The 24073-nt window shown below is 33.2% G+C and overlaps 1 protein-coding gene and 1 long non-coding RNA gene across 4 annotated transcripts; one reads left to right on the forward strand and one right to left on the reverse strand.

Annotated features, from left to right (window-relative positions):
• Positions 1–5545: 5545 nt before the first annotated feature.
• SCPL51 (serine carboxypeptidase-like 51) lies at positions 5546–11021 on the reverse strand. 2 transcript variants are annotated; one of them, XM_085701842.1, is made up of 13 exons: positions 10857–11021; positions 10651–10745; positions 10319–10426; positions 9702–9942; positions 9283–9326; positions 9017–9084; positions 8798–8903; positions 8310–8521; positions 8137–8206; positions 7973–8023; positions 7672–7724; positions 7230–7362; positions 5546–5872 (listed from the first exon to the last, which is right to left on the reverse strand). In XM_085701842.1, the coding sequence occupies exons 1-13, from the start codon at positions 10981–10983 to the stop codon at positions 5804–5806; spliced, it is 1377 nt and encodes a 458-aa protein (XP_085557968.1). In that variant the 5' UTR covers positions 10984–11021; the 3' UTR covers positions 5546–5803. The 2 variants fall into 2 exon arrangements, 1 of the variants encoding a protein (XP_085557968.1); XR_015006309.1 differs by lacking the exon at positions 7672–7724.
• A 6056-nt stretch (positions 11022–17077) lies between these two features.
• Positions 17078–20036, forward strand: LOC146930248 (uncharacterized). 2 transcript variants are annotated; one of them, XR_015006310.1, is made up of 4 exons: positions 17078–17940; positions 18210–18454; positions 18725–19405; positions 19852–20036. It is a non-coding gene; the product is annotated as an uncharacterized LOC146930248 (long non-coding RNA). The 2 variants fall into 2 exon arrangements; XR_015006311.1 differs by having other exon boundaries at positions 18210–18449.
• The last annotated feature ends 4037 nt before the right edge of the window (positions 20037–24073 follow it).

The following is a 24073-nucleotide window of genomic DNA, read 5'->3' on the forward strand; positions in this document are numbered from 1 at the left end:
GTTTAAAGTTTTGATTTTTGTTTATCTTGATCTTGGAAATTATCTAAATCTAGAGGGTATTAGAAAAAGAAAATGAGATATTTTCATGTTTTTGTTTGGTTGTGATTTTTTATCTTTGACACGAGAACAAATTCTTATGATTTCATACCCAAATGTATACACGATTGCTGGGTTTTCGTTGTTTTGTGGCTGTTTACTGGGTTTGCGGCTGGCAGTGGTGATTCTTGACTGGTGTGGGTGTTTTGCATTCTTTTGGAGTATGTTTTTTGGCTGCCTGTCGCTACTGGAAGAGTTTTCCAGATTAAAGGTTTTATTGATAATTCTAAGGTTGAAGACAAAGTGACAAAAAGATATTGTGTGGATGGATCATAATAAAATCTATGTTCCTCTTTAATCTAATGGTCAGAATCTACTTTCCTATGGTGGGAAATTCTTCCCCTCACCCACCCTAAATGCCACCCTAATGTAGTCTGATTCCTTTGAAAATTTGTTTGAAGGAGAGTATTTTCATTAGTTGATTCTGCGAGTATCAAAATTGTGGCAATTTTTTGTAATTCTGTGATAGCAAACTTTGACCAAGTGTATGCTAAGTCCATGTATCGTGATTTTGTTGAAGCCTCTTTTGTTGTTGTAGATTTTGTCAAAATTGCACCAATTCGCAGTAATTTTAACAATCTCGGCACCAATTCAAACACATACTAAGAATTTAGAGACTTGTATGCTTTTTCATCGCAACGATCTTAAGGGTGTTGAGGAAGGGACATTGCATATGTGGGTCGAAGATATCTATTAAGGAGGCACCAAAATATATCTAAAGAATGTTTGGCAAGCTAATAAAATATCTAAAGAATGATATTGTGGTACACAAATGATTCTTGCAACTCACATTAATAATTTGCTCAAATAAAAAATTAACATTAATAATAAGATAAGATGTAAAATAACATAAATAGATCACGTGTTTCCTCTCAATTATTAATACTGCACTTGTTATTTTTTCCATTGAAAATAACATCATCTCCAGATCCAGGCATTATGGCACATGATGATAGTTGGAAGTTGAATATTTTAATGTAGAATCTCTTGCCACTCCAATAACAAACTAAATATGTCCTCAATATATATTTTAATTAAATTAGCTTATATATTTGCAATTCTGCCGACAGAGTAACTTTTAAAGATAAAGACATCTCTCCAAATAGATTCTCAATTTATCATTTAGAAATCCTTAGGTCATCCGGTGCTTCACCTATTTAGCACGGCACTCCCATTGTGGAGTATAATATTTGGGTGTCTATGAAGAAGGGTGGTTATGGAAGCACTCTCTCTCTTCACTTTTTGTAGACCCTATTTAATAAATCATAATGAAATAAATAATTTTTTGTTGTAATGTAATGATATAGAATTATTTGTGGGACCTATTTATTAATTTCTTTTATGATGCTGGGTTGGAAAAAATTGGTGCTTAGTACTATTGTAAAATGAGTGATGTGGATAAAGGAGTCCCATTTAAACACTTATATCAAGGTGCTTTGTTTGGATGGTCTTATACACACTTCCAGTTCACTAAGCTAATTCCATTGTATTAATTAATTCAGATAAATTTGGGCTAATTAAGAACCTATGGCATAGCTAATCACGGGAAATTATAGGCTTTTGGCAATGTGATTGATGATATTCTTTGATGTTGAGGTTTTCTTCTTTTGGGGGGTTGGGTATATGTCATTTATCAACACTTTCTATTAAGCTCCAAACTTTCGGAATGTCATATACCTTAATGACAATTTTTTGTTGCAGGTCATTAAGATTTGTGGCTGGAAAAAAAAAAGATTTGTGGCTGGAAAAATTTAATCGTTAGAAGCATTTACAATAGAGCTCCTATTTTAAGTGTTTAATGAGTCATCTATTATACATATTAAGACCATCCACAATGCAGCACCCTATTTGGGTGCTTAAATGGGTCCCGACCGTACACGTCATTCGTTTTATAATTAATACGTAATAAGCACTCAATCTCTCCAACGCAGCACCTCAAAATAATTATTAATTGGGTCCCAACAATAACTCTATATCATTACATCTTAACAATATTTTTTATACTCATTCATAATTATATAATTTTAAAATATTGAAATAATTTAATTATAAATTATTAAAAAAACGAACATTTTTATTTTATTTTTATTAATAATTCAAGAAAAAGTTAAAACTTAAAAAAACAATATAACATGAATGATGAAAAATTGCATATTTTAAATAACAACTAATCTTGTTGACTATCACTCCCAAAACGTTGCCAAATATGCTTCACAAGATCATGTTGAAGCTGAAGATGAGTTTGTCTATCTTGAATTTGTGCTCTCCTTTGTAGGTACGGGGCAAGATTTGGATGAGGACCATTATGTATTTCATTCCTTGCAACATCATTTTTTAATATCAAAATAATACAATAATTAAATATATAAAAAAATAGAATTAATTGTACATATGGGACACATGAGTAATAGGAGAGAGATGATGCCTATACAAGCACCCACCTTCATAAGCACCATATTCATTGGTGTCACAAAAGGGGTGCTATTTACAATGGTGCTTAATAGGGGAAGAACTCCCCATTGTAGATGGTCTAATATCGTATTAGTACGTAATTTGCACTAAATCTCGCAAATATTTCCTTTTTTTACCAGCTAACCAATATTTCTATATCATTTTATTTCGGCAAGACTTATTTATTTTATTATAAATTAAGTAGAGTCCTTAAAATCCCCTAAAAAAAAGAAGTAGAGTCCTTAAAAAGTGAAAAGAGAGATTGTTACTGCTAAAACAAGCATTCTCTTTACGCAAACTTTTCACTCTGCATGTGCCTATTTAGCTTAAATAGATCAAGGGTCTTGCTGACCAACAAGTGCTCTAAGGGCATTGTTTAAGGAACCCATAAAAAGAAATGGTAGTGTTAACTTGTGCCCTTAGGGCACATGTTAAGAAACTCAAAAGAAGAAATATTTTCTAAAATTTTGTGCATTCAATTTATCAAAAAGTTAAATATTAAATGCAATGCACACTTTCCAATAAAGTATTTCTATATTTGAATCATTAACTTGTGCCTTAAGAGCACAAGTTAACATTTCGGTGGCATTTATGGTGGGTCTTCCCACCATAGGAAAGTAGGTTTTGACCATTAGATTTAACTTCTTATTATAGACTCTCCACACTATATTTTTTTTCCCATTGTCTTCAACCTCTCAACCTGCAAACAACCCAGAAAAAAATTCCCAATACTTCATAACACTTTAACATTCACAAAAACTATTCATAACTTCAATGATTCAAAACTATGCTCCAAGTCAAAATCATTCACAATAGTTAAATAACCAACAGTTAAATTGAAAAAAATAAATAAAGAACATAATATTGTCGAACTCTCTAACAGAGGCCAGTTATATGTTCTATAAACATAAGCCACACCTTTTTCTTGCCTTCATTTCACGTTCTTCAATTCTGTGTTTTCTGTCTCGTTTGTAAAAATAAAAAAAAACCACCAATTATCCCTTTAGAGGCCATTTCCAACAACCTTGGAATTGCTGAAGGGAAAAAAACACAGGATCTGTGATCCTCATCGTGAGTTCTCTCTATTGAACCACTTATTCCTTCATTCTAAACACATCGCCGGAGAGCCACCACCAGTGAGTTTCCGGTCATCTTCTCCGGCTTGTGTTTTCTTCTATTGATATTTTTCAACTAATCAGAATAACGCATTAAAATTACAGTTCATCATGTTTAGCGCAGTTCCAATCGATTCAGCTAAATGCGTATTAAAATTACTATTGAAGATCTGTTCTTATCTTGAAGAGATACTAAACTCATTAAAATTACAGTTCATCATTTTTACTTCTATGGAGATCTGATATTTTTCTAAGCTTTAACTATCGCTGTTCATCATGTGACGTCATTATTATTACATGTTGAGCAACATTGTAGAGATGAATCGAATCTCTGACGGAACGCTTTAATCATGACCAGCACATAACTATGACTCTAATGTGTTATTTTAATAATTCAAGAAGATTAAACAATATAGGAATGACAACAATTTAACTAATATTTCTAAAGCTTTTAAGAAACTGGACGGAAACTCATTACTTTCATGTTGAGGCACCGAAGGTTGTTATAGTTGTACAGACGTTTCCGACAGCAATGGAAAATCTGGGTTGGTAATGGTGGTTGTCGTTGGAGGTTGATAAGGTTGAAGACAAACTAAAAAAGATTTGGTATAGATAGACCATTGCTCCATTTTAATCTAATGGTAAACAAACAACTTTCCCATAGTGGGGAATTCTTTCCCTCACCCACCCTAAATGCCACCTAACATTTTCCAAAAAGAAACTATGTCTTGAAAATACAAGTCCAACACATGTTAAAGTCATAACCATACAATTTTCAATGCAAAAGTTGCTACTTTTAGATGCTTAAACAATGCATTAGAGCATCTCCAATGAGGGGGTCCTTACTTAACAAGGACCACTCCCCGTTAAGGACCCTTCATTGGAGGAAGAAAAAATGAGTCCCCGTTAAGGAACGGGCAACTATATAAGGACCCTCTCTTTCCTAGGCAACTAACGGATCCCACGTTTAAAAAAGTAATAAAATGTGTACTACTTGGTCCCACTTGCATAAAAGAGTAATAAAATGTGTACTACTTTGGTCCCACTTGTAAAAAGGAGTAATAGGTAAATTATTTTTGTTTAATGATGTAAAGATAGTGGGACATATTTAAGTATTTTTCGGTGGAGTCCTTATTAGTGTATTGTCATTAGAGTCATTGAGTCCTTAATAAGTAATTTTATTAAAATATTATAAATAAGTGATGTATCACGTGTGGTCTATTTAAGGAGTCCTTATTAAAAAACTACCATTGTGAATGTTCTTAGGACACTTGTTAGCATTTTCATAGATCAAATACAAATACCACCCACCATCATTTTTGAGAAAAATCTTTATTAAGGGCCAAAAGGCATTATTACGTGGGATAGTCATCATTATGTCACCAACAATCCACCTCTGAAAAAGTATGTCTTCTCGTGAATGTCATTGGATCTAACTACTTATTTCAACCATAAAAAACAATACACTAGCCGATAATCCCTCCGTTTCTAAATATAAGAAAAATTCATTTTTTAAGTTCATTTATTTAATGATGTATGTGGTCCATATTATAAACCACATATATCATTAAATAAATGAACCTAAAAAATGAATTTCACTTATATTTAAAAACGGATGGAGTACTTTAATTTATGGGAAATGCTAAAAAAAGTCATAAGACACTTGTTTAGTAAAAGTTTAAAGTGAAAATTTTATTTTAAAAATTGTATATTCATCACATTAAAACTTTAAAAAATAACTTTCTCTATAAAAATATATATATTTTTTGCTCTCAAAAAAAAAAATTTAAATCTTTAAGGGCACTATGAGTTAACATGACCCAATCAATAACTTATTTTATTTACTATTATTCAGAAAACAGGGACGTGCAAGAATAACCAAATTCAGAAGAAAAAGTCCATTTTATATACTAAATAATAATAAGGACAAGGAAAAAGAATAACAATGTAAAAAGAAACAATAAATAACACCCTGCAATTCTTTTTCTGATCCTTTTGCAGTGTTTGCTTGTTGACTCTTTCTTACTTTTTTTTTGTTGAAGAAACTCTTTCTTACTTGATCAACAATGAATTCTCTTTCATGGACACAATTTAATTTATTCTACTAGAAATTTTCCTTTTCTATGCATAACTTCAGTAGTTCATGTAGCTGGTGATTGTATAATTGAAGCTATCATTTGTAATGAAACACAAGGTTGATCATTGGGTACCTACAGCAGCAAGCAAACAAATCATAAATAAATGTACTATTTAATTCAGACCTTATGACATAACAAAATGAAACATAGTAATCAGAAGAAAGATACACCTGTACATCATCTTGTTACAACAAAATAAAATGAAACAAATCATAAATTATTGTACTACTCAGAAGTTAGCATTTCCTTTTTTTCTTCTTACTAAAGAGACAGTAACTAGGAACCTGACCATAAATCCATAATGTTTCCTCACAAGGTAAACACACGGTCACTGGTCAGTATCCCATTTAGATCTGAATGGTGGTACATACTCATCATCATAAATGAATCTACTTTACTTTGACACTTTCTTTATCCCTTTTTTCTTGCATTATTTTCAGTACCGTCTGATTTTTATATCTAAAAAATTGAAAAAAAGCTTTTACACTATGTTGTATGTTGTCCAAACATTTCTGATTGAAGGCGTGTTCGGTGTCCGACATCGACATTTGAGATTACATTAAATTATGTTATCTTTTCAAAATTTTATCTATGTGTCTGTATCTCTTCAAAGGCAAGGGTTGTATTTGGATGACATTGTCTCTATTTCTCTTCTAACAAATCATTCTCACTAATAAACAATAATTTATTTTAATCATTTTTTGATCATTCTATCTCATCAAAATATATTAACATCACCAATGTCACCTAAGTATTTTGAAGAAAATACTTATTGCTCACGCCAAACTCAACGGTAAACACTACAGAAATGTAGTACTATAATTTTAATGTGGCATTCTTTTTAAAGAAAAATAAACAAACCAAAAATAAGGGAATTTTATCTTATTCAACGCATACCAGACACTAAATATAAATACATTTCACATGTGATTCAAACCTTAGTTTGTCATATTTTAAGAATCTAACCCCTTGTGTTAGACTGACCCTTCTTGCTCACATAGAATTTTTTAGTGTGACAAAAAAGAAACCGTAAAATATAGAATTTGGAAATTTATTGTTTGATAGCAACATATGAATGAGCTGTTAAAAGTGTGAAATCCTAAGATGATCCTCATTAAGCGCAAATGAAGGTAAATCCCCCCTAAAGATCTTCCACATTTCCAAATTTATTAATAGTAACTAGAGTGAAATTCAAACAAGTAAAAGAAATATAAAGAACAATACCTTAAAAACTAAAATTCAAATAACTAACTACCGTGAAAAAAGAAGATAAGAATATAGTACTTCTTTATTTAAACTTATATATTTATAGTTGATATGGAATAGACAAGTCAATTTTGTTAGATTAGATGTTACAATGTTAGTACTATTGATGCAATGAATGAAAATATATGCATAGTTGTTTTAGTGATGATTGGTGTAGACTTACAAAATGACCAGCTCCAAGAATCCAATAGAATTGTAGGTTTTTGTATGACTTGAAAAATCCTTTGGTCGATTTGTTACCACCACAGTAGAGGGGTGTTCTGTCTTTCCCCAAGAAACTTTTTAGCCCTTCCCACCTACGGAATAAAGAAAGAAGATTGAGAACAAAATATGAAACTTTGACCAATGTTGACTTGTCTATCCGGATCGAATATCGAATCAATGTGTCAAATTATAGTTTAAGTAGTTCAATTAGTTTAATTACGGTTTAATTTGGTGTTTCATAAATAACTATTAAAAACAACTTTATAAAATATCGTTTGAACTAATTAAATGATACATTAATTTCTGATTGAACCGACTAGTCTGATCCGATTTTTATAACATTGGCTTTGAGGTTAACTTTAAACAATGAAGTAAAGAGATAGAGAAAAAAAATTGCATACTTGAGTTTCCTAACCCAAGCTTCAGTCCCTTTGGTAGCACAAATTAGATCAACCTATAATAATCAAACACACTTTAATGTTTTTTTTCCGAAGGAAAACACACTTTAATGTTATTTCTTATATTAAAAAACACATAAAATAAAAGTATCATATGATTAAACGTAAAGAAAAATCAAGATTGTGACATTACTCAAACAAGAAAATTTGATTACTTTAAGACCAAGTCAACATGTCCAATAGTATCTTATTCATTTTCCTCTTATTATTATCGAAACTAACTGCAGTAGAAAGTGACTCTTACTTGTCCATTGTAGACAGTAACATTGGCTCCCTTAGCCAGTAGCTGATCAACCTATAATAAAAAATTCCGATGAAATATTACTATAATTGATTCCTTAACTAGTGTCTCTGATGCGATAGTTAGCATTTTCTTTATAAAACCATAGTTTAAAAAAATCTTCTTACCTCATCAATTCTTGGCTTCATAAAATCACCTTCAAGATAAGTGAAAACTTCATTGGACTGCCCTCCCCATCTATAATCAAATACACAGTAGTTAAGCAATCATTTCATGGATTTTTTGCAATGAAATTGTGAACAAAACTTTTCATTCATGGTTAAAGGATTATTAGACTTACGTGACATTCTCAGGGATGATTTTTAACTTCTTCTTTATGACACCATTTAGTAAAGGGCCAAGTTTATCATCACCACCAGGAGAAGAAGACCCTGTCCTTAGGGAAGTAAGATACTTGGAGTACCTCTTCCTTGATCTTTCTTTTATTAATCCTACTGCCATTGCTGATATGTCTGAACCACTTCCCGCATCGACCAAGAAATTGTAAAAATCCTATTTCAACAAAAAATTTAAGACTTTTTACTTAGTAGCCTTGACGCACAGACATGGATATCAGAGACGACACCGATACTTAAACACCATTAATAATTTGAGAAAATTCAAGTAATTGAATGTAATCATATTTCTGTGTTGTGTTGTGTCGGACGCCAGATACACTTTGATCTAAAGTGCTGGTGCGGAGCAATAGCATGGACTTAATATATACATTGCGGTTTATTACAAAAGAGAACTCATTTATGGGATAAATTGAAGTAGAATGAAAATTACCACATCGTTGCTGCTTGTTGAAATCTGATTCTCAAGTTCACTCCATGAGTCAGTTGCATCATTAAATTTACCATCTTCAAGTTGCTTCTTGATCCTCTGAGCAATACTGATCTCCAAAATGGGTTTGTTAGATTAAAGAGAAAATCAACATTCTATAGATTATAGTTTCATACATTTTGCTCTAAAATTTCTACTTGAGAAGATGGGAAACATATTTACCTGTTTGATTTTTCCAGTCCATTATCATCGAGTCTTGAGACGTCTTTGAGGAGAGGACCCCATGACAACTACATATTCAGATCAAGTATGAAATATGTGAAAAGTCAAAAAGTTTTAAATTGCCGTCCGTAATCGGCATTGCAACTACAATTACAGACAAATTTTACCACAATATAAAGGTTTGCAGCGTAACCATAACTGTAATTTAAAATTAAAACAATCGTTCAATAAAATAAACTTATTGGTATAACAATTCTATTACTTACCACAAAATCTTCTGGTGAGATCCAACTGTCTCCTAATGCCACACCTACATAAGTAAAAGTTTCCCAAAATCATACTTTTTCTTTAAGGTATTATGTTCTAAAAATAGTTTAATACAAAAGGGTCCATCATTTCCTAACCAACACAAAGAAGAACAAGTTAACTAATCCCATTCATTAGTCAGAATTTATGAAGCACGGACACTCCTCGGATTAGGTGTGTCCCGGTGTCGGACACGTGTACCGACACAACACCTATGATTACACTGAATTATATCATTTGCTCAAATTATTATCTGCGTCGGCGTGTCAGTGTCCGTGTCGTGTCCGGTGTCTGTGTGCTTTCAATAACCATAAATTGAAATAAGACCAATCTGAGATCTGAAATCTGAAGATGGTGCATTTCAAGAGAAGATTCTCACCTCCAAGTGTAAGTTTCAATTTCTTGTCTTCAATAGCTTTAAGAGCAGATAATCCAAGAGTGACAGCAAATTTGCCACCATAAGACTCTGCCACAATGTACAAAGGACTCTTTTGAAGTTTTTCATCATTATTAAATAATTTAATCAACAATGTGGTCAAATCTGTGGCTGCTTCATCATCTGTTTTCACAAAAAGTTTCTCATCCTCCACAAAACTGTATCCTGTTCCAACTGGATTGTCCTGTGTTATCATTTGACATCAAAAGCATTGATTGATCAGAACCACATAGTCAAAAACAAGATTTTAATTTTGATGCACTGTCACCATAAATAGTTTTACTCTTTCAACTAATCACAATAAATCATATCTTTGACTTTGACGATTACGGTGAACGGACAATGTAAAAAATATTTACACGTGACTTTAGAGATAGTTATGATTAAAATCAAATATTTTTAGTGATTTGGCGATTAAAATTGATTGACGATGTAAAAAATCTTTACACTCACAACTTATATGAATTAAATACAAGGAAACAAAGAGTCTAAAAGCAAAAGCTACAGAAATAAAAAAGCACTTTTCATGATGATGGATGAGCTGTGACATGACCAATTACCACAAACAAGAGATCTCCTTTTAACAACCATGTTGAATTCCTTGGCTTCAAGCTGGTATCCAAAGGTCCAACCTCTTCAAAATTTCCAATCCCAACACCTGAAGCACCCTATCCAATGATATGAAAATATCTCATTATACACAAACACAGAAAATGGATAGTAAAGCTCTTCAGGTTAGATGTGTCCCGATGTCTGATACACATCAGTGTCAGATACCAACACACATGATTATGTTGATTTATGTTATTTCCTCAGATTATTATCGATGTCGACATGTGTCGGTACTTCCAAGGATTTATTAATTTCAATGAACCAATCAAAGAGTACTTACAGGGCCACCCTGCAACCAGAGAATTATTGGCCATGGCTTTGAAGAATCTTCCACTCTGTATGGACTTTTATAATGCCACCAAAACATGTGTGCTTCTGCAATAACAATAACAATTATTTTAATATCATATATCATATCATATAACATTAACAACAAATAAAAATGAAATTCTACTATTCTTTTTTCCATAAACACAAAAGACTTACTAGGTCTGACTTGAACATAACCCCATTCTTCTGATCCATCTTGGTTTTTGAAAGATGTAACGTTTTGTAGAAGAAAAAATGGTGAAAGGAAGAGAAGAATGATGGGAAAAGGAAGAAGTTTTTCCATTTTTTGAAGGAAAGAAGAGAGAATGATGAATTATGAGTGAAGAGAAGCAAAAGAATGAAAAGGGTATTGCTTTATATATAGTAGAGAATTGGTGAGTAAGTGAGTGAAATATAAGAGTGTGTTTTGTCTGTGTATGAAACTGAAAAATGACGCAATGATACGGATAGGAAGATTGATATATACGCTGCCAGTGTCAAGGACAAAGGATATGAATGAAGACACAGTAAAAGCAGTGAATTTAAGTTAGTGTGTGCGTGTGAGTAGGTTATTTAGTTTGCTTGTAGATAGCTAAGAAGTTATAACCATGCGTGTCAAGTGTTTTAGACACCGATATTCACACGCCGACACCGATAATAATATGATGAAGTGGCATAATTCAATGTGATTATATGTGTCGATATTGTATTGATGTCGGATATAATCCGTATTCACAATCGAGACACGTCTAATATGAGACTGTGTTTCATTGGTTTTAAATGACATGGTAAATGATCTAATGGTGGAAAACAATAAACATCTATAAAATTGCAAACTTCATTTAAAATATGCATATCATTGTATTTTAGATCAAATATATTTGATTTTGTAAAAAAAAAAGATCAAATATATTTGATGAGATTAAAACTTCAAATATTAAAATAAAGGGACCATGTATACCATTAAGCCTATAAATTATAATATTTGAAAGTGTGTATCTTTTGTTAATTATTTCGATCCATACATGTTTTCAATTAATTAGTTCTGTTCTAAAATATGTTTGTTAGTGATCAATTTCATTCATAAAATTAGAGAATAAGGTGATTTCGTGGAGATATATACTACATATTTAAGTGTAAGGATATCATGAACTCAACTCTCCTTTCAAACAAAAATAACAACTAACAACTAACAAGCTGTTTATTTAAATTTTTCAAAAAGAAGAGTTATTTAAAAAAAAAATTTAATCCATAAAAATACTAGACTTGAGGAGATATTTACAGTTTTGATAAATCTAAGAACTATAATGATAATATTTCAAATATTGAGATCAAAATGACTTTATCACTTGCATTTTAGATGTGTTTTAGGGTGGGAGAGTTTGATACGTCTTCCACCGTGTGGGAGAGTCAGCTTGCGGCTAGATATGGGTGCACTATATTGTGCCCTCAAATCTTCTTTCTCCCTTTGAATTAATCTATGTGCCAACCATTGTGTGTCACCGTCAATTACCAACCGACGAGCACCACGTGCCACTGTCAATTACCAACCATTGTTTGTCGCATACAACCACTACTTATCGATTGGCAATAGCCATGTGCCCCCACCAATGACCAACTGATGACCATCGCGTACCACCACCAATTACCTACGACAAACAATGACAAAAAGTTATGATATTTTCTTCTTTTTCTACTTCCTAGCCAATCATCTTCGTCTTCCTCTTTGAAAACATCTCCAAAACAATTCGTCTTGTTGGACTTCATTGTCGAGAACCTTTAGCAAAGTTTCCCTATGTCATTCCAGATGCACTGTCTAAGAGTAGAATTGTCGATATCTCATCTTCACATGAATTTTTCTCCTCCATTTTACGAACTCACACTCTGCTTCTGTTTAGTGTTTGCCCTGTAAATATTCTCAAACTCCACTCTTAAGAAGAGATGACTACGTATGTGTTCGTTGTTGATGAGGAAAAATTAAAGAGAAGGATGAAATTTTGGAAGAGAGAATAAAAATCAATATGCCGCAATGGTATACAGATGCAGATTTAATGGTATTCGCACTCGCGGATATCCATACTCGCTATTAAACCGAGTAAATTACATAAATAACTTTAATACCTTTCAACTTCCTTTGAAAAAACCTCGGTACTGTGAGTGTTATTAGTTATAACACGACTGTTCAAATTTGTATCACGATCCTTTAAAAGGAAATGAAAGTAGTCGAGATTGTTTAAGCAAGAAGCTTTGTTTTTATTGAATATGATGTGATTTATTTATGCTTATGTTAAAACAAAGAACTTTATTTTTATTAAATCCAAGGAACTTTATTTATGTTTTTGTTGAGTCAATGATCGTTGTTGTAATTGTAATGTATGAATATTATGTTTTGCTAAAAAGAAAAGAAAATGCATGTGATGAACTTATGTTTTTAAATTTTAGCTAAATAAAGAACAATATTTTTTTTAATTTTGTATATTAATCTTATCCATTGAGATTTGTATAAACCCGGATACCTCAAAATCTGTGGATTATCCGCTAAATAGATATCCGTGCGTATATGGATATGATACATATTTCATATTTCTCCAACGGAGCGGACATACATATCATACTATCCGCATTCATGGATATTCATTTACATCCCTAAAAATGAGTGTCATTGTACGTGAAATATGAGATATAATAATAATCATAGAACTTCATAATCTAAAGACTAAAAAATAATATGATATAAATTCTACTTTTATCGCTCTTATTCCTAAAGTTGAGTGCCCGCAGAGACTGAATGATTTTCGACCTATTTCTTTGGTTGGGAGCCTATATAAAATATTGTCTAAGGTGCTAGCTAATAGATTGAGATTGATTATTGGTGGAGTAATATCTGAGACCCAGTCTGCGTTTGTGAAAGATAGGCAGATTCTAGATGGTATCCTAATAGCGAATGAGGTGGTCGATGAGGCGAAAAAATCAAAGAAGGAATTGATGCTCTTTAAGGTTGATTTTGAGAAAGCATATGATTCGGTTGATTGGGGGTACTTGGACGCGGTTATGCAAAAAATGGCGTTTCCGGTTTTGTGGAGGAAATGGATCAAGGAATGCATAAGTACAGCAACTGCTTCAATTCTTGTAAACAGCAGTCCCACACATGAATTCAATATCCGTAGGGGGCTGCGTCAAGGGGATCCATTATCTCCTTTCCTTTTTCTTTTGGCAGCTGAAGGACTGAATGTAATGATGAAGTCGGCGGTGGAAAATAACTTGTTTAAGGGGTATGGCGTTGGAAATTCTGATTCGGTGAGGGTATCTCATTTATAGTTTGCGGATGATACGTTGTTGTTAGGTGAAAAAAGGTGGGCTAACGTGAGAGCGTTAAGGGCAGTTTTAAACTTGTTTGCAGATATGTCTGGTTTGAAAGTTAATTTTCAGAAGAGTTTGTTGGTTGGGGTTAATATTAGTGACTCTTGGTTGACAGAGGCAGCTTCTATTATGAATTGTAAAGTGGGCAAAATTCTGTTCTTGTATCTTGGTCTCTCTATTGGAGGTGATCCTCGAAAGTTAGTTTTTTGGGAACCGGCGGTGGCTAATATTAAATCAAGATTATTGGGGTGGCAAAGTCGTTTCCTTTCCTTTGGGGGCCGCTTGACTCTTCTAAAATCTGTCCTGTCATCGATTCCTGTCTATGCTCTTTCCTTCTTCAAAGCTCCGTCAGGTATAATCTCTCTCATTGAATCTTTATTTATAAAAAATTTTTGGGGAGGGAGTGAGGATAACAGGAAAATTTCCTGGATTGCTTGGAGCTCTGTTTGTGTTCAGAAGGAGTATGGAGGTTTGGGTGTGAGGCAGTTGAGGGAATTTAATTTAGCTTTGTTAGGTAAATGATGTTGGAGGTTGTTGGTAGATAGACGTGGTTTTTGGTATATGGTGTTGGTAGCGAGATATGGTGAGGAGGCAGGAAGGTTGGCGGTTGGGGGCCGGAGTGTTTCTTCTTGGTGGAGGGAGGTGGCGAAGATTAGAGATGGAGTAGGGGAGGATGATGGGGGCTGGTTCGCGGGTAGGGTGTCGAAGGTTTTAGGGGATGGTTCGGATACTTTGTTTTGGTTTGACAGGTGGTTAGGCATGTTCCATTATGCAGCCGTTTTGCTCGTTTGTTTGAGTTAACAACGAACAAATTCAGCACGGTGGCTGATATGTTTAGGCATGGGTGGGAGGTTGGTGGGGAGTCTTGGAGTTGGCGTAGAAGGTTGTGGGCGTGGGAGGAAGAGATGTTAGAGGAGTGTAGGCTTTTACTTGCTAATGTTTCTGTTCAGGATAATGTTGTTGACAGGTGGCAATGAGATCCGGACTCCCATGAGGCTACACAGTAAAGGGCGCATATCAGTGCCTAACAACTCCGGTTTCCCCTCAAATTGTTGCAACGGATGAACTGGTTTGGCACAAGAAGGTTCCATTGAAGGTGTCTATTGTTGCTTGGCGATTGTTGAAGGACAGGTTACCGACTAAATCTAATTTGCAAAGGCGTGGTTCTTTACAGGCTACAACCAACACTTGTGTTTCGGGTTGCGGAATGATTGAGATGGCATCTCACTTATTTTTTCATTGCAAAGTCTTTAGTTCTCTATGGCATCATCTCAGGTCTTGGATTGGCATATCAGGAGTAGATCCTCAAAATTGTAGTGACCACTTTTATCAATTTATTCATTACACAGGTTACTCAAAAGTACGAAGGTCCTTTCTTCAATTGATTTGCCTACTTTGCGTCTGGCTTGTGTGGAAAGAACGTAATAACAGGTTATTTAATGACATTGAGTCATCTGTAGATCAGCTGTTAGAAAAAGCTAAATTCCACTCCTTATGGTGGCTAAAAGCTCATAATACTGTTTTTGTGCACGATACTCAAATGTGGTGGTCAGATCCTTTTTTTTTTGTTTGGGGATTGACTGATCCACCTTCTTGTATTTTCTCTGTTTGAACATTTGTTTTCCAGGTGGCTCCTTTAGTACACCTTGTACTAGGAGTGTTTCACCGCCGTTGTTAATATATCTCATTTTGATTTTTTCAAAAAAAAAGACTAGAAAATAACATTTTATTCATTCGGGTTTGAAGACCGACCAAGCTCTCCCATTTTAGAACACACCTACTCCCTCCGTTCCATAATAATTGAGTCATTTGTATAAAAAAATCTCAAAATATCTGAGTCATTTCACTTTTCAATACAATATTAATTACTTTTTTCCTTTTACAACTCTAATTAATACTCCATCCGTTTCAAAATGAGTGTCATTTTAGGCGTTTACACACATATTAAGAAATGCAATGATTAAAAGAAAGAGAATGATTATTTTACCAAATTATCCTTACTAACTATTGGTTAGTTTTAAAAGTAATACTTTGGAAGTAGTGTGCAGAGTATTAATTGGAGGGTACAATTGAAAAGAAAAAGTTACTATTACATTGAAAACTAAAAGTGACATTCATTTTGAAACAAATTTTTTTTGCTAAAGCGACACTCATTTTGAAACGGAGGGAGTATTACTTTCATCACTCTCAATTCAATCTATTTCATTTTGCATTTATGATAGTGGAGAATGCACCAATACTTAACAAGAACACTTAAAATTATTTTTCCCTCTCCTTCATTTATACATTTTCTTAATATGTGTGAAATGAGCAAATGACTCACTTAATCCTAAACGTGAGTATTTTTTACGGTTATCTCAAAAGAAACGTAAGTTTTTGCTTTTTGGGTAATAGTCACTTTAGTCCATGAATATGTAATGATTAGTCATTTTAGTCATTCATTGTATCAAAATTTCAAAATAGTCCCTGATTGTGCATTCTGTTAGTCAAAATAGTCATTGACACTAAAATAACCTCTCAATGTTCACAATAACTCTTTTCATATAGGGACTAAAACGACAATAAGTAAGTATATTGGAGGACTAATCTGACAATATTAATGAAATATTTTAACATTAAGGACTATTTTGACTAACAAAATGCGCAATCAGGGACTACTTTGAAGTTTTGATACATTGAAGGACTATTTTGACTACTCATTACAATTTCATGGATCAAAGTGACTATTACCCTTTTGCTTTTGTTGCAAAGGGTCCCTTTTAGAGTGGATCGTGTGATGATAATTTGATAAAGCAACCGACCAAACAAAAGGCATTTCAATAGTTTCTTATTTTGAGGAGAAGCATTCAATAGTTATGACGTATATATGGAAAATTCACTCATACACAATCTCGCACATGATATCAAAACTAACATATAAAAGAAAGAGGAGTCTTTTTGAAGAACAATTTGGTTGACAACTTATAAGACAACTATAATTTATAAAGAAAAAGTATGTATTTGTACGAAAACCAAAACAAAAGAGAGACAACCACTACAAGAATTCCCAATATTACTAACCAATTCAAAATTGCATTACTGAGGGATTTAGGCCCCCAGTAATTACTGGCGGAATAAACCTTCAGTAACATTAAAAAAAACCCTCAATAACGTTACTGACGGATAAATCCGCCAGTAATATCAATAAAGAACCTACGATGTATTACTGGCGGAAATATTCCGCCAATAATGTAAACGCACATGCTTTTGCGTTACTGAGGGATATAAGTGCGACAGTAATAGTATAACGGATTAAATATTCCGCCAGTAATGCAATAGATCCGCCAATAATGTGCCTTTGCGTTACTGAGGGATATAAATCCGACAGTAATAGTATAACGGATTAAATAATCCGCCAGTAATGCAACATATCCGCCAGTAATAATGTTGCATTCGAATCCGTCGGTAATACACAAATTCCGCCAGTAATTGAAGCAATAAATCCGTCAGTAGTCCGCTTATCCGTCAGTAATGGTCCATTGCCATTAATAAACGAATCCGTCACTAATGAATCAAATTCGCCAGAAATGCCTTTGTGCAAATTGTTTTATACCTCCGTGAAAAAAAGCTCCCCTCCCTCTAAACACCAGATCTCTCGTCACCAGATCTATCCCCCACCGTCCTCCGGAAATCTTCGCCGTCGTGACGAGAGAGAAGGCTGAAGGCTGAAGCGTGACCCCTTCTTCTCCTCCGGTGATTCAGTGTGACCTCCATCCATCACCCATCCCCAGTCACACCGCGACCGTGTTCGTCGCCATCTCTACCTCTCCGTCGAAATTGAAGCCCGCAATCACGCCACGACCTTTCAATGCGATCTCTGAAATGAATATTCATATGTCTCCATCTCACAAACCCTAATTGAGTAAGTGTAAATTACTTTTCTTTTGTTTGGTAATTATTTTTGTTTGGAAGTTGCTTAATTCCTTAATCCTTTTTAACTTTCTTAATTCCAATCTGATTCATTCATCATTATGCTGAAATAATAATTTTCTTAATCACACATTTTCTTAATTTCAAACCGATTCCTTTTGCTTTGATTTTTGAATGTTTTGGGGTTGTGTGCGTTTTGGTGAGTTTTGTTAATATTTATTTATAATACTTATGTTTTCATTAAAATAAATGTTGATGCAGGGTGTTTCTCAAATGAAACAGGTTGGGGATTGATTGGTAGAGACAATTGTGGTATCTCCTTTAGTAGCAGAAACCATGGTTCTGCGATGGTGCTTTGTTGCGGGCTGAGCAGAACAAGGAGAGAAGACGTTGTAGTATCTCCTTTAGTAGCAGAGACCATGGGTCTACGATGGTGCTTTGTTGCGGGCGGAGCAGAGAAACTTCAAGAATCTCATTGTCGAGATGGATGCTAAGACAGTAGTAAGGTCTTTTTATGGTGCTGTAAAATTTGCTGCTATAGATGATTTAATCATAGATTGTTTAGATAAAATGTCAAGATTAGAAAATGCTAGTGTTAGCTTTGTTAAAGAAGATAGCAATGTTGTTGCTCATAGCCTGGCCTGCATATCTCTTTCTGTTAACTTTCTTAATTAAATTTGTATTTCTAAAATAATTAAATGATATGTATTTTGGTGTGTGCGTCTAGATATTGTGCCCAAATCATTATGACAATATAAGTATTTTCCTTATTGTAGATATGTTATCCACCATCAATTGCATCGGATCTCTACTTCTCAGTTGGATTTCATTCATCAGAGATTGAAGCCATAAGACTTGGCATTCAACATGTGATACTGCAATGTATTATTCAACCTCACATGAGGATAAAGCAACTACAATTTCCTTCTTTGAACACCAAGAGATTAGTGCTCCAACGAATTTAGTTAAAGACATCCCCACTGTGTTTCTATTCTCAAATTTATCGCCACACCAATCTGAGTTTGAATATCATAGTAGCTCCACATTATTTTTTCCTTTGCCGCTAGGAAATAGAACATCATAGTCTAGTTTTCCCTTTTGGTACGTTAATATCCTTTTGGCTGCCACACCACATGGTGTGGTTGCCTAGGATCTCTAATTAATCTGCTCACTAACACTATCATGTCTGTTGTGACAACAAATATACCTATGGTTCATGCAAGAAGAAAATGTCCTACATTTATTCAAAAATGTGAATGTGTTAGAAAAGTCTCTAACTTTGAAGAAAATTGTAGTTTTAACCATAGGCAGTTTCCTCAATTTTCTTGCACAACCTATATTTGTAGTTTTAACATTCCTTGTGCTATAATCAATAACCTTTTGTTAACATGTGCAGATATGATATGGAGGATAAGTCATCTGTAGAACGTGGAATGTTTCATGGACAATTATATCAGGTTCCATACCTGACAACTGATTAAGCTTTCTTGATTTGAATGCATGGCAGTTAAATTTTTATGAGCTGCTGTCATGACACTTTATTGTGGGATGCCATGATTTTGAAGTTTTAGCAATTATCTTACTTTGTGTAAAAGAAAGCAATCTGTTTATTTAATTTTGTTTTGATTGAAAATCCAAGTCTTGGATTTTGAATTGGTTTCTTGAGTTCAGTAGTGCCTTACATGGGTTTATGGGTATTGCTTTAAGTTGAACTGAATCTGCATAATAATGCTTGAACGTTTTGGAGTAAATTGCTGGTTTAGATTAACCATTTGTTTGTCAATTTTCTTTTTGTAAACCCAATTTACCCAAGAAATAAAGATGAGATAGTAGCATACTACTTTTTGATATAGTAGCATACTACTTTTCGATCTTGTAACTGATCATTTTCTTAATCTTGAAGGTGTTGATTCAACTAATGCTTGCTATGGAGGAACTGCCGCTTGCTATGGTTTTGTACAAATATTATGATACTTAGTTTATTAATTTAGTTTTTAGACTACAAATATTATTGATATATTTATGGTTTTGTACGAAAATGATTTATGGATTGTACGAATATTATGATGATATATGTAGTTTAATTAATTTGTCTTATTAAATTAAAATTGTATTTCATTAATTTATTTGCGTTTAATAAATTTTATTTCTTTAATTAAAATTAAAAAGTGGAAAGAAATAAAAAAAAAGGGGGAAGTACATTACTGGCGGAAATTTCCGTCAGTAATGCAAATCTGTATAAACATTACTGGCGGAATTTTCCCTCAGTAATGGAGAGGTGGTTTTGACAAAGCATTACTGAGGGATTATTCCGCCAGTAATTATTGACGGATTGCAATCCGTCAGTAATTACTGGCGGAATAATCCCTCAGTAATGCTTTGTCAAAACTAACTCCCCATTACTGAGGGAAAATTCCGCCAGTAACATTTCTGACGCTCATATTACTGAGGGACTCGAATCCGCCAGTAATGCGTATTACTGAGGGATTTTTTGCATTACTGGGGGATTATTTCCACCAGTAATAAGGAAAATTCTTGTAGTGAACGTCAAAAAATGTGAATATGAGAGAGAAAATTGTCACAAAAATTGTCACAAAATGAATGTTTAAATATCATTTCTCAAAGTACGATTGTATAGAAAATAAAATAAAATATAATGATGAGATAAATATGATAAATATAATGAGTGAGATAACTTCTCGTGGAATCAATTCTACAAACAAAATTAATTTCACTTTAAAACATCTAAACATGTCAATATCAATTCTACTCATCTAGAATCAATTTTGACGTTTCTAAAATTGAAACCAAACATACAATTAATTAATGTTTGATCTACAAATAAATAAAGTTTTACCAATGATTATATCATATATAGTTTGAACTCGAATACTCTTAATCAATTTAACTTATACGAAAGTCTAATAACCATAGTATTTTTCTCATGTAGATGAAGTGACAAGGAAGATTACATGTTCGAACTCAGAGTACCGCAAAAGATATTTCATCCACAATGTCGGTATAACCGGCTGTGCCGGATCTTACAAATCCATTAAATATATATATATGTATGCAATTTATTTTTGACTAAATTTGTGTGCAATTGATGTTTTTTAGTAAATACGTCTGCAATTTATTTATTTTTTTTATGAAAAATAAGTATGCAAGTATTCTTTTTGAATAAATATGTATGAATTTTATTTTTTTACAAAATGTATACAATTATTAAACAAACAAAAGCATACATTGTGTTTCTTAAAAAAAAAAAGTATACATTGTGCATTTCTACCCAATTACAATCGTCTCACATATGATTTTTTAAGCATTATGATTAAAGTCCGTCAAAAAAGAAATATTATCATTCAAGTAAAATAACTTTAATGATTTGACCATTAAAAATTACTAGCTGATATCTAGGGTGTTTTTAGGTGGTTTGAGTCCCTTTTGAAGAAAAAATCACACTATTTAAAGACTCATAAACTTTTTTGAAATTTATACTTTTTGAAGAATTGGACACCCAATACTTAAAATGGATTATTAACAAAAACAAGATTAACGTAATATTCCAAAACTAATAAAAAATAAATGAGTTTTAAAATTTATACTTTTCTGAGGAATTGGACACGCAATACCTGAAATGGTAAAAGTAATTACATGGTGAATTGAATGCATTTCACTATCTTATATAAGTATTTAATTTAACTCCCATCAAAGGAGATTCATGTATCTATTTTTTTTAATAAGTATTTAATTAAAACTAAAATAGCACTAGTGACCATTTTATAACGTCCATTAGTTGATTTGAAGTTAAGCTCGTAGTTAACATCTCAAGTGAATTTGTTTATACCTAAAATTAATTATTAGTTGGAAACGACAAACAATCAAATTTAGGGTTAACAAAATCCCCTTTAACCAAATGAAGGATAGTCGAATCCAAGACAACCAAATACGAGATATGTGAATCTTGGATGTGAGAAAAACACAGGGAGGAGGTGAATTGTGTTGGATTTTTCTAAAAATCTTTTAAGTGTTTAAGCAAAACTGAACAAACAAATAATTAGAGATAGAGAAAGGAGAGACAACACAAGCAATTATTCGGGTTCACCCCATAAACCTAGGTTAGTCCAGTCCCCTTGCACTTTCAAGGAATTTTTTTTCACTATAATCACACAAGAGGACTTAAACAATCATAGTTTATCAAATAACATTTCTATTTATTTACAATTTGCACTCAAAGAGTGGTCAACAAAACTTAAAGTTCAAGAAACTTCTGACACTTAAGAAATTCTAAGATATAAAGTTTGCAATCTTTTTAAGTGTTTGCATGCTTTCGAATTTGACAGAGTTCTCTTAATTTCTTCAAACTGTTCAGGTCCTTATATAGGAGAGAAACGAGAGAGTCGTTGTTTAAAGATGGCCAACACATCAAATTCGTTCTTGAGAAGCTTTGAATCAATTTTGAAAACGTTGCCTCTAATGGATAATGTCGTTGAATAGTACTAGATAAATTCTTTGCTTCTTATGGAATGATGAGTTACATTCTCTTTGCCATTGAATTTCTTTGTTTGTTTCTGCACGTGGTCAGAAGAAGACAAACAATACTACCATAACTTTGAAAATAATGTTCCATTATAAGAAGACAAAACTAGTCAGAGTCATCTAGACTATTGATGTGTCCTTCAGAACATGCTTCCTTCAAAGCTTGTTCTCATCACAGTCTTCGAGGCTTGATGCATCTTCTAATCAAAGCTTTAACTTTTTATTGACCTTTTTTCAGATCATCTTTTAAGTCTTTAGAAGTTTCCAATGCTTCTCTTGAGTACCAAAATGCTTTCCTTTGTGCTCAAAGCTTAGAGTATCATAACAAAAACTTAACTTTCAAGTCAGAATATAATTATATGGACTTGCACACTTGAACACAGATTAGAGTATCCAATTGTTCTTTCATACATTGTTATCATCATACCCTTATAGACATTGTTCTAATACCCACTTTGGTTTAACAAATCTTTCTCAAGTCCACCAAGATTCACATAGGTTGTGGGAGCACCATAAAGTTGCCAAATGCATGTGGAACTTGAAAATTCAGCATTTTTGCGGTGTTCCATAATTGCAACGCCACAAACCAAAGTTGTTATCTTCACAAAGGTACATTATGTGACAATCTAACATGTATGAATAAGGAAAATGAAAAACACACTGCGATGGGGGGAAAACATATGAAATGTGGGTGGCCACATTGTCCCAACAACATGAAGAAGTACAATTGCCGGCGAGAATAGCCAAACGAGGTTGTATTCTGTAGGCACGTTGTATTTGTCAGTAGGGCTAGTTTTATCTATAACTATCACAGTTGTACATTTAATTCAACACATAATATAAATCAAACCATTATATTTTCTCAAATTTATCCTTTCTCTTTTTACTTATGCAATTCATTCTTAGATTAATAGCTCACAAATAATCCAACACCATACTTAACATTCTTTGGAGGATTTAAAGGACCCATATCTAAGGGAAATAATTTCTTCCCCAGCGTAACTATTTGAAGCACAAAAAGAATCGCAATTGAGAGATATTATCCAATCACTTAGCAATCTTTCAAGTTTGACAACAAATTTGTCGTGCCCGGTGCGACACTATTGCAATATCACTAAAAGAAGTCAATTTTCCAGGTCATAATTAGCTTGCATTATGGAGGAAATCTTAGCTTAATGGGCCAATCATCAGCTTTAGCTGCAAAGAGGTAACACCCTCACAAAGCTAATGATCCACCAAAAACATTGGGAATGACTACTTCATTTGCTATTCCCAATGATTATAGAAATACCTCGATTAATATACTCGAACAACGAGTGGTAACGATCACGTCCTTTGTCAGGCAACATATTGATATGGAGATACATTGAATCATGTATCAGGTTTCTCAATAACTTGATAACATTTTTAAACTCATAATTCATAATGAGGTTCAACAAGCCAAGAAGTTGGAGGGAACCAAGTCTAGACAAGCGTTGCAATCCAAAGCTATCCAATCATTTCTATAGAAGAACCTTCACACACTCGGTTGAATACTATACAATTGACACCTTTCATTCCTTTAAATTCCTAAGATAGTACTTTTA

This window comes from Medicago sativa, chromosome 4, assembly GCF_051527215.1.
Source record: "Medicago sativa cultivar Bolivia chromosome 4, Bolivia_mono, whole genome shotgun sequence".
NCBI lineage: Eukaryota > Viridiplantae > Streptophyta > Magnoliopsida > Fabales > Fabaceae > Medicago > Medicago sativa.

Coding starts and splice junctions, on each gene's coding strand:
- SCPL51 (XM_085701842.1), bottom strand. CDS start 10,983: ATGGAAAAACTTCTTCCTTTTCCCATCATTCTTCTCTTCCTTTCACCA. Junction 10,746..10,856: donor TTATGTTCAAGTCAGACCTA/GTAAGTCTTTTG, acceptor TTGTTATTGCAG/AAGCACACATGTTTTGGTGG. Junction 8,024..8,136: donor TGAAGCCAAGAATTGATGAG/GTAAGAAGATTT, acceptor TTTTTATTATAG/GTTGATCAGCTACTGGCTAA.